The 11,506-nt window shown below is 37.7% G+C and overlaps 3 protein-coding genes across 13 annotated transcripts in view; 2 read left to right on the top strand and 1 right to left on the bottom strand.

Annotated features, from left to right (window-relative positions):
* Positions 1–58: 58 nt before the first annotated feature.
* On the top strand, positions 59–2,783 carry LOC118733865. Its single transcript, XM_036463485.1, has one exon. The coding sequence runs from the start codon at positions 743–745 to the stop codon at positions 2,087–2,089; it is 1,347 nt and encodes a 448-aa protein (XP_036319378.1). The 5' UTR covers positions 59–742; the 3' UTR covers positions 2,090–2,783.
* Positions 2,784–3,962: 1,179 nt separating this feature from the next.
* Positions 3,963–11,506, bottom strand: part of LOC118733864 — a 40,584-nt gene continuing 33,040 nt past the window's right edge. For 8 of the 10 annotated variants that reach the window (XM_036463478.1, XM_036463482.1, XM_036463475.1 and 5 more), the window contains exons 7-8: positions 5,201–5,317; positions 3,964–4,293 (exon numbers count right to left, since the gene is read on the bottom strand). In XM_036463478.1, coding sequence (XP_036319371.1) covers positions 4,176–4,293; positions 5,201–5,317 — 235 coding nt within the window. In that variant the 3' untranslated portion in view covers positions 3,964–4,175. Of the gene's footprint in view, positions 4,294–5,200; positions 5,318–11,506 lie in introns of all 10 variants that reach the window. The other 2 variants (XM_036463484.1, XM_036463483.1) reach the window with 1 other exon arrangement.
* Positions 7,742–10,217, top strand: LOC118733863. 2 transcript variants are annotated; one of them, XM_036463474.1, is made up of 2 exons: positions 7,742–7,989; positions 8,076–10,217. In XM_036463474.1, the coding sequence occupies exons 1-2, from the start codon at positions 7,887–7,889 to the stop codon at positions 9,860–9,862; spliced, it is 1,890 nt and encodes a 629-aa protein (XP_036319367.1). In that variant the 5' UTR covers positions 7,742–7,886; the 3' UTR covers positions 9,863–10,217. The 2 variants fall into 2 exon arrangements, with proteins under 2 accessions (XP_036319367.1, XP_036319366.1); XM_036463473.1 differs by having other exon boundaries at positions 8,055–10,217.

Here is an 11,506-nt window from a genome sequence, read left to right as displayed (position 1 = left end):
AAATCTTGCAAAGATAATAAAAAAGGCAGTTACATACATACATATGTCAGAAATGTAGATAAAGATATATCTTAATTCGGTAACTAAATAGTTCGGTATCTCGGAGTGGCGATTCTGACTTTTAATTTAGCGTAAATGTAAGCTATACCATTAGGACTGGGTTCCATAGACAATTTTTTAACCTAATATTACGTAGCTCATCTTTAAGCGAGATCTATGTATGTGAAAAGTGAAAAAAACTTTAATTTTATTTTGGCTTAATACAGATGTTCCAGCCCTAAATTAACCTTTAATGTTGGCAATTTTACGCTGTTGATCATTGGGGCCCATACCTGTTGTTATTCTCCAACTTTATCCCGAAACGTTCAAAGTTTCCTTCTTTGATAATGTGCCGATAAATTTATTTTTAATAGATTTTCTTATCATTTTGAAAATAAGTTTGATATTTAAAATTCAGAAAAACATAATAAAAAGTGATTGGTCTGAAAATTACCCGTAACCCGAGAATTTTCTCACAAAGCGCAAAACTAGCCATAGCGGCCCAAAATTTCTGAGTGTCAACTAAATTCATTGTTTTAAGTAAAAAAATTTCGCAAGTCTTAATTCTGTTATCCGAAAAACAGAGGCGTAAGAAATCACTACCAAAAGTTTTGAATTGTTTTTGTATGCGTTTGCATGCAGCTCAAAGAAAGCGGGGAAGGGTGAAATAGGCCGGAGCGCGATCAGCTAGTCGTAGTACAAAATGTCCTATGAAATCAAATCGACACCATTTTTTCGACGCATGGTTAGTGCCAGCAAAAAGAATGGCCAGCTGCAGCGGTTGAAGGAGGAATATGAACGTATTAAGGCGTTCAACGATCGTACAATCGAAATAAAGATGCGTCAGATACGCTTGAAGCGCCTATTTCGCGAGATCGAAGAAATCAAGGAGTCATCATCGCAGTGCAAACAACGACGCGTAGCCCCAGATCGTTTGAAAACAAACGAGGAGATGCGTATGGAGACGCTGCTCAAGGCCAAGGCGCTGGGAAAGGAGTATTCGAAAATGAATGCGTTGGCTGATCGTTGTACATCGCGTCTTTATACTATGGGGTCGGGTGCTGCTGTCGAGTGCATGCCTTCGCGCGTCGAATTGGAGCGCAAAGCGCGTTCAGATAAACGCATCAGTTACGGCAATGATTGTTCGCGCATGAATATACAAAAGATTGCAACAGCGCATCGTAAGCCGGCTGGCAAGCAGGTACTCGCTGGGGAAAAACGACTCAATGCATTAAAAGAGAAACTAAAAACTCGGCTATCGTTTGGCAACTCGTGTTCCCATCGCAATCTAGCGAAGAAAGTCAAGAAAGAAAGCCACAAAAAGACTACTGATGCCGCATCAATTAGCTTGTTAACCAACTCACAAATTGCACATATGCTGGAACGAGACTCCCAATGCCAATTCGCGTGTGCCGCTGAGTCTAATGAGCTGCCGATTATGTCGTTTACCGATTCTGCACAGCATCGCAAAAGCTTCGCCGATATATGCACAAGCAGCAGTTCTCGAACAATCGCCAACCAGCCAGATGGCACTGCCAAAAGTGAAGAAGATCCACATGTTCGCGCGAGACGACACTGGCGCAGGCTCGCACTCATTGCACGCCATCGCCTTGACACACTTGGTCGTTGTTATATGCAACCTTCCATAGAAAATACCCAAGAAGAAGACTCGGAAGAGTATACTTTGCGCGGAATTTCCAATGACACTGACCTGCCAATTAGTCAACTTTGTGGCAAACTTGCGCCACCTGATTCGGAGAGTGATCTATCGCTCGGTGAGCTGTTGCTGAGCGTTGAGTCGCTCGCTCCATTGGAGATGCAACCACTGCCGGATCCTACGACAATTTGCACAGGAGCACGAACTACTGACGAGGGCACCAATCAAATGGATACGCGACGCAAGGTGCAGCAATATGTGAAAATAGGTAAGCCGATTGTGCATGCGGCACAGAAAGAGTCTTCAGAGTTAGGTTTTGAGAAGATTCGCAGTATTTTCGAACATCAGACTGCCGCAGCAGTAGAGGCGCACGAAATGGGAACGGAGAAGTAGAATAGCTTTCGCTGTATGTATGTATGTATGTCTCAATAGGCGGAAAAAAGATGCGGTGTACATTATTTTTGGATTAAAATGTAAAATTCTATGAGGATTGTATTTTTTTTAGTCATGGCAACACGCCAAAATATTACAATTAGTCTTTAGTAAGTGAAAACAGCGTGAAGTTAAAATATTTTTATATGATTATTTTGGCATTTTTATACATATGTACATAGATACATACGTATGTATATATTTAGAAGATTTGCTAACTCTTGTTTTATGTGCCAAGTTACAATGTTAGTATATTCGAATTTGCTGCTATTTCTTATGCAGGCGCTTACATAGACACACCATAGTTCATTCCAAATAGACTTAATCAAATAAACTGCCATTGTACCATAGCACAGTTAAAAATTTCAGTTAATAAAAAAATTTAAAAGCAAAATTAATAAACTTTACCTATTATTATACTTGTATGTACATTAGACCTTACAAACAAACAAAAAACGTTCGCCGTACGCTCCTGCGTCTAAAGTATGCAACACAAGTTTGCAACACAATTTCTAAATTTTTTTTTTACAGAAGCTAAAAGTCACCTTTTTACAGTTTTCGGTAACACCAACATTTGGCAATAAAAAATTGATCTCTTTTAAATATGTAGCTCTAGTGGAATAATAGAAATACTTCATTATAGAAAATAGAAAATTTTCTCCTTGAGGCAAAAACATCGATATAGCATACTTTACGGTCCGACTGTAAATACCGAAGATATAATGAAAAATACGGCGATATAACAAAATAACGACGGCCGACCCCAACGTTCGGCGAAAAAAAAGTTTCTCTTCTGTACCAAATGACGCCAATTAGAAAAGGCCAAGTGAGGCCAAGTCCTTCTCCGCTTGGTCTTTCCACCGCTGTGGGGCCTTCCTCTTCCTCTTGAATATTTTCAGAGCTGGAGCGTCGGTGTCCATTAGAACGACATGGCTAAGCCAGCGGAACCGCTTTATTTTAATTCGCTGCACTATGTCCATGTAATTGTAAACCTCATTCAGCTCATCGTTCCATCGTCTTGGATAGTCGCCGTCGCCAATGCGAAAGGCCCGTAAATCTTCCGCAAAGTCTTTCTCCCAAATAATCAAAAGAGCCGCCTCATTGGATGTTACCCACACGGATATGATGAGTGACTTATAGAGTATAGTTTTCGTACGTCGAGAGAGGACTTTACTCCTAAATTGCCTACTCAGTCGAAAGTAGCACTTGTTGGCAAGAGTGATTCTGCGTTGAATTTCCATGCTGAAATTTTTATCGGTGATAATGCTGGTTCCCAAGTAAACGAAATTCTCTACTTTCTTGAAATTATAACTGTTAACAGTGACGTGGGTGCCGAGCCGCGAATGCGCTGGCTGTTTGACAGGATAAACTTCGTCTTGTCCTCGTAGACACAATCGCTTTGCTTCCTTATCCAGCTTGGACTTCGCGGTCTGTCGATGTCAGCGGCATACGCCAGCAATTGCACGCTCTTGTAATAAATTCTTCCTGAGCAGTTCAGTTCTGCGGCTCTTATTTCTCCAACATTAGATTAAAGAAATCACATGAAACCCCCTTTGGTGCCAAACGGATCGGAGGAGTCTTTCCCAATTCTGATGTAAGGCGTAATCGGAGCTTTTCATTTAGTACGACATTGGTCAAGATGACAATTTTTGTACTAAAAGCTGAAGGAAAACATTTAGTACCTCGTAAGCTGCTTACCAAATGGGTCACTCTGTTTATTGAAGTGAAAACTAAGCCTTCTAAGAGCTCTAATTTTTGGTCATGTAAAGCGATGGAAATTCTGATTTTAACTCTTTGGGGATGCGATTTTTTGTAGAATTAATAAAAATTATGTATAACCTTTTTAGTATATGTATGTATGTATATATTTTTTTATTAAATCGTACAAAAATTATAAAAGCAAATTAAAAAAGGCACAGAATTCGTAGCACAGCTTTGATTCGTCTCTCGTAAGCATAACGGCTTATACATTAGTCTCCGTTCCATGAAATCTGAACTGTGAGTGCTGGCGGCACTTTTACAGACAGCGTTCCATAGATTTCCCAATTTAGAAGCAACGACATCTATCCACTGGACATATTGAATTATAATTCAGACATTCATCCATACAATATGTGTCCGCACCCTCACGTCCCTCCAGTTCGCCAATGGCAACGCAGTCTTTACTGTTAAGTGGAAGTTAAAATTAATAAATAAGCCAAATCAGATTAAATTTAGATTAATTGAGAATAAATTAAAATTAAATTATTAACAAATTATATTAAAGCAAAGCAAAATAAACTAAACTAACTACACTGAGTGTGCGGATGAGGTATTAATATCAGGAAGGGATGTACATCATTTGTTGCTTCACGCCAGCAGGGGTCTTCGTATTAGACTATGGGAATCAAGGAATTAAAATTGTGGAAGCAGACCAATTACGGGCACGCAGTGCTCTTGAAGGTAAGTAATAGCGGTGTGACGTGCGGAGATCTTTGCCACATAGAAAAGGCGGCTAGCCTCATACGGTAGAGTGAGCCGTTGTCAGGGGGAGCCACTATATTCGTTGACAGCCAGGCCGAATTCAAAACATTATGTTCCAGTGTAGTAAAGTCGAAAATAGTTGGAAAATGTTGTGCATCGCTGGCTTCACTGAGTCACATCAAAACCTCTTCCTGTTAGGTTCCTGGACATATCAATATCGAACGGAGATAATGGAGGTGAAAATATCGGACCTCTACAGATTAATCAGTGGTAGTAATTGGTTTAACAGTCACCGCAGTGACACTGTGGAATAAATTCGGTTAGAAGTATAGGTCGCCTCCTGCTACTCATAGGGGACATAATTATATTGGCTAAGTCTTCCACAAAAACTAATCTAATACATATGTAGCTTAAATTTTTAGTTGAATAAAACTCACCTCAAAGCGAACCCAACTAATCTGAGCTAATTGAAATTAATATAGAATAAACAAATCTAAACTCAACTAATCCTAACTAAGCTGAGCTAAACAAAACTAATAAAAATTAAATTAACAAATTGAAATAAAATATAAAAACTAAAACTAAACATTAATAACTGTAGATACTTACGGACAGTAACATGCAGTTTCCGGACAATTAGGTGGATAACGCAAGCAATTAGTTTCACACCAGTTATCCATGCCCGGTATCGTACGGAATGCTGGAGCGGCAATACATTTTTGATCGCTGAAAAAAAGCAAAAATTATGAAGAAAGCCAGTAGAAGATTTTATTATTGCTCATTGAGTTTTAAAAATTCAAACTTTAAAACTAAAATACTGAAAGAGTGCTTATTAATTCAATATTTTCTGCTTCAACCCACAAAAAAATATATATATAAAAAGTTTCGTAAAACCACGAAACAATTTTGAAGAAACTAAAGGCAAATCAAAACCAAAACCATACTCTAATATAGGATATATTGGAAAAAATATTTTTTTATTTAAATAAAATCAGATGTCAGTATAGAACCAGCAAGGTATCAGTAACCCATGGCCCAATAAACAGGATAAGTAAGTAATAAAAGATCTTTCCTGTTTTTTTTTTGTCATTCGCCTGTCTTATAAAAAACAAGTAACTTTTAAGCAAAAAGCAAAACCCGACTTCAATTCTCATATAAAAATTTAAGATTATCTTTAAATTCTTCATGATCCAACGATCGGATTTAAACCAAATTAGGTAACGCCTTTCCCGTAAAAAAAGAATTATTCAAATAGGTTAACGTAGTCCAAAGTTTTGCGGTAACAAACAAAAAAAAAATATATTCCGACGAATTGATAACCTTCCTCCTTTTTATGAAGTCGGTAAAAGAAATTAATTGCAAATTTTCCATAAAGTTAGTGTCAAATCTATATAAATCGTTTTTTTTTGCTCTTATAATTTCACCATGTGAAAAACCAAATAATTATGTAAGTTTTAAATATGCGCTTACATTTATTAATTTTAATTTTTGTAATTGGTAATGATGTGCCGGATAGAGATTTTGCCGGATAATAAAATAAAAAAATAATAAAAAATAAGAGCCGAATTCGGATATTCGGATATCGGATTTGGTAAATAGAGGAGAAACGTCCAAGGAAAAAGATAAACAACAATGGATGCCACTAAGCAAAAGCGCGTGGTTGATGTATTTTTATTTTGAAATGTGATGAAAATCTAACTATGAATCATGCATGCTTACATATCGCCCCGCTTCCCGTATCGTCCCGTAATGCTTCATTGTTGCAATATTTTGTGACCCACGTTTTAAAAAAGCAGTTATGCAGATTCATGGCAAAATGTCCAAATAACCTAAACCAACAAGATTTTTTGATAAAAATGCATATTTGCAGTCACGGGACGAACTTAAAGTAGATACTCTTTATTATCTTCCAAATTGGAAAATATTGGCGTAAACGAGCAGTGTACACCAAATTTTTTTTTAAATTTTCGCCTCTTTTTCTAAAATTGGTGGGCGATAATGTAAGCCAATTTTGACGTTCCTTCAGATTTATGCTTTTATATTTATACCCAGCGTATAATATGAATTTCATCAAAATCGGGTAACATTTACTATTTCCGCCCACAAGAGCTGTGGGCGTGGTAGCGCGTCGGTATTTACCACTTTCCACATTTCTCATTCATAAGTGAAGAATACCGCATATACGAAATTTCATCGAATTTGTAGGACGCGGAAAAAAGGCAGCGATTTAGAAATGTAGAAATATTTACGGCGCCCCCTTATACCCAGACAAGAAGATTCTTTAATTTGGTGTAAGCATAGTCGCAAAGAATTTCAAATTTGCTACACGGGCAATGAAGTGTCTCTACGTACCACCTTCCTCAGTGAACTTCTGAAGAGCGTTTAGTGCATCGGGTAGCGCTTATGTTGACAAGTAATTTTTAGCAAAAAAAAAAACGACTTCAACTCTCATATAAAAAAAAAATCTATATATATATATATATCTCATTATCCACTGATCGGATCTTAACCAGATTAGTATGGGACCACCTCTGAGGCAATACCTTTCCGATGCAAAAAGAATTATCGAAATCGGTTGACGTGGTCCAAAGTTATGCGGTAACATACATAAAAAATAAAAACAAAAAAAAAATTAAAAACAAATATTCCGACGAACTGATAACCTCCTCCTTTTTTGGAAGTCGGTTAAAAATAGAAATAGGTTGTTGCCCGATAATGCGGTAATGCTTCTCTTCATAACATCCGTAGTAATTGGCAACCCAAAAATCGGAATATTAGTAATGAAACATTTCAAAAAGAAATCGATATTTCCTTCATTTCAAAATGACTTCGAGAAAAAAATAGCGAATATATTTAACATTTCTTTGAATTTTATTTTCTAAGTAAACACAATTCCACCGCTCTGTGAAGGTCTGAGTTCAAATCAACCGTGACCGAAATCCTGTTAAATCCGGTAAAGTACTGGTCATTTTATAAATCTTTTCCAACACCCAAACTTCTTTCCTCATTAGCAGCATGCTCCAAAACAAACTGCGTTCCAAAATTCATATTCAAATAATTTCATTTTGGAAAGTAGACAATTGCAAAGTTCTCATTAAAATACAAGTTTTGAATGATAAAATTGAAAAAAAAAATAATTAGACCTTTTTAAACGCCTTCCACATAAATACCCAATAAAATATTAAATTATTTTAATAATTACCTACTAATTAAAACGCGCATAATTGGCATAAACAAAACATTTTAAATTTTATAAACAACCAACAGCAAACGATCACTGCACTGCGTATGGACAATGCCGAATTTAGTGAACAGATTTAAGCCGAATCCATTGATGAAAATGGAGAAGGAAAACGAGAACCAGGACTTGCGTCGAAAGCTGAAAAACTTGCAGAAAGGTGAGTTCACACATTTGACCAATAAGTTCAACAAATTTCGTCATACTGATTTCAAATGACTGCAGTAACCTTTCGTTCGCTCTCAGAGCGATCACCAGGACAGACCAACAAGGAAACCGTTTGGGATCGTTTGAGCAAAGTAAAGAAGAGCGCCAGTAATGAAGGTAGTTTGTTGACCGGCAGCAAGGGCCGTACCCTAATGCCAGGTAAGTGTTCGATGCGATTGCAGCCGGCGCGCCCGCTGGGACAACGAACTAACAAAAAGCCGCTTACACCAAATACAAATCTCAACAAGCGGATTATGGAGAAGAAATCTTACCGTATAATTAAAGGCAAAGCGGTGTACACACCTGAGCTGGAAGCTGATGACAGCACATTCAGTTGCAAGCGTATAAAATATGTCAAGGAGATTATGACAGCGCGCAGTATTTGCGATTCCAAAACTTCTTCGGACGAATCGGATTCCGCAAAAACTTCACCCAGATCCGAGAATATGAGTCCCATGCTAACAGTGCCGCGCATCAAAGATTATGATACTGATGATTTCGAAATAGTGAATCAAGTTGAGTCACAAGATTCGTTGGAGGACTTTGTGGTTGCTCCACTCATACCTGTGCCAACCACCGAGTCCTTGAATATGAGCGCCTACATAACATCAAACTTTTGCTGCCTTTTGGACAACAGGAAAAAGAATATGCCACCCGAGGAGATATCGGTGATCAAAAATGTGGTGAAGACTGATGAGCGTCATCGACATCTCCAGCCAAACGATTCTATATTGTTCAAGGACATACTCAAAACGCAGTTGAAAGAGATAATACGTCAAGAAATGGTTGTCAAATCGGCTTTAAAAAACTTACACGAACTTCCAGAGACCGACTGCCCATCCACTATAGCAACACATAAGCCAAGCACACCAAATTCGGCGCATAAGAAACCACAAGTGGATGTGATCTTCAAGAATGTACCAACGTTGGAAAAAGAGATAATCATCTTGAAAGCTTTGGGTGAAAAACTGGAGGCGACGCTAAAGCGCACGGTCTCTCAAAATGAACTAAAATTACTCGAGCTCAACAAGTTGGCCACACCCATAGCCAACAAGTGGCACTGTTCCTACCCAGACAATATGGAATATGCAAGCATTGCGCTTATGCCCAAGGGTATACGCAGATGCGTGGGTATTCTACAGGAATTCCGCATGGAGCTCAAGACCATTGTCGAACTGAAGGAACAAGCCAATCATCACTTTTATCTACCCTCCCACAAAGATAACAGCGAGCTCAAGCGCACTACGTTCAAGCGACTAAAAGAGAACCCCGACTTGTTGATGCGTTACCTGAAGCCCAAGAATACACTCGTACCTTTTAATGTGTTGGAGCAAGATCCTTGTTTCTTTAACAGCTTTCTCTATAGTCCTTGTGTAATAGGGGGCATGGAAAGTGTTGTGTCGCTGTCAAAGGATTTGGTTGCGGCAACGCCAGCCGCGAAGTTGTCGACGACAGAGGCTGGTGATAGTGCGCGTAGTGTTTGTGTCCCTTACAAGTATGTGAAAGAGCCACTGAAGATCGAAGAGATTCAAAACACTCTAACCGATGCCTTCTTTAATGAACAGCCTCCGATAGCGCCGCAACAGCAAGCACAAAGCTTGCCAACGGAACCAGAAAATGAAGAACTACACGTACCTCGAGTGTGTGAGGCGCCAGTGCGTGGGCGAAAGCGGCGTCGTATACGAAAGCGTACAACACCGTTGTCGCCGTACAATGACACTGATCCGAAGAATAATTTGTTCAAGACTATACTGGTGGGCAGCGTTCAAATATCAGTGTTCTTGCTACTTATTATGGCTGTCACATATCCTGACGTAAGGTGTTGAAGTGGATGCCAGTTTTCGATGGCGAATTTATTGCTATGAATATTTGTCTCAGTCCTAGAGATTTGTTACTTGTATTGCATGGTCATTGTTCGACGGTTTGCTTTTTTCCTGCACTCTTAACTTATAAGAAATTCTTAACTTTTCCAATTAATTTGGTTTAACTAATAATTCAAAATTCTTGACGGATCAAGAAATTACAGAAGTGAAAATTTGTCTGCTCTTTCCAAGAAGAAATTTGATTTCTGTAACTTCTTTTACATCGATTTTGTGATGTATAATACTACTTACTATATATGTACATGCATATGTATGTATTAATAATAGGTAAAATTCTCGAAATTAGCGAAGTAAAATATACGAGTGTTTATAAAAGGTGTGCTGTTTCTAATATTTATAAACGGATCTTATGTTAAGTTAATGATAGGAATGGCCGAAAGGCTTTTTTACTTCGTGAAACTAATTCTACCGTCTCTTAACATTCCAGACATTTGCTAGGATCGGTCACCGGTCTTCCTGCCAGTCTGAGGTCCGTTTGAGGCGCGCCTCGAAGTTTCTCTAATATTTTCAAGTTTGCTCACAAACACATATCGCCGTTATTTATCAATGCAAAAAGCCCGGACCTGATTGACATTTTGTTTATTTCTTAGATATTTTATTAATTAACTAGCTCCCACATATTGTTGAAATTTGTAGGACAGTCCTAAAAGTATTTCCTATGTTATCTTGAACAGATTGTTGCTTTTTTAAAAATTGACCAACTCAGCCCATTAATGACGAAAATATATAATAATCTTCCTTAAGAACTTATTCTTTTATACTGTATTTCACGAGTTTTTGTTTGCAAAGTATGTATTGTGTACTCTAATAAGTTTTGTGAAACTTCATCATTTGGATAATTTACTATGAGCTATAATACCTTGAATCACTCACACACTGCTGTGTGGTATCCCCTTTCAGCGCTTGCAAACAAGCTTCGATTGTGCCATACTTCCGAGTGCATATTTCATACTTTTAATTGTCATTAACTAATAACGACAATTTGGTAATGCCGGAAGAACATTTGTTAGTAATTTTTTAAAACTACTAGCAAAATTTTCCCGGTATTTTTTAAAATTTTTAGTTATTTTTCCTCTTGTCGGTGACGGCGACACCTACTTTATTTTAGTAAATTGAGCGCATGTCGCAAGTTGACAAACCATGTTATTTGTGCTCATTCAGCTTGAAGATGGCGCTGCAATGTAACTCTTTCATTGCATACCTTCAGGCGGTTAGCAGCACTGTGAGAAAAGTAGCTCTGGATATAAAATCAAAAAGTTTTAAAAATTTAACACAAGAAACGTTTAATCAAAAAGGCGCGAATAATTTTTCATCATTGATGGATAAGGACTATGTACAGTGTTGTGCGTTTAGCTTGAAGTTAGCCTTTTGGTTTTAAAATATTTTCTATCCCTTTCGTAAATTTAGTGGCATTTAATAAAAAAAAAATTATTGAATTTTGATAATAAAGGTAAAAAGAACGACAACTGAAATTACCCTCAGCTCACAAATACAAAGAAGCGGGCAATGAAAAGGCATTTTTTTTTTGTAGAAAAGAAAACGCTATAAGAAGAATGTTCCGATACTTTTATTGTAAAAAATAAGCGT

The sequence above is a fragment of the Rhagoletis pomonella genome, unplaced genomic scaffold (genome assembly GCF_013731165.1).
Source record: "Rhagoletis pomonella isolate Grant_MI unplaced genomic scaffold, Rhpom_1.0 Rhpom_scaffold_00002, whole genome shotgun sequence".
Taxonomy (NCBI): domain Eukaryota; kingdom Metazoa; phylum Arthropoda; class Insecta; order Diptera; family Tephritidae; genus Rhagoletis; species Rhagoletis pomonella.
This window is presented reverse-complemented; position numbering and strand designations above follow the sequence as displayed.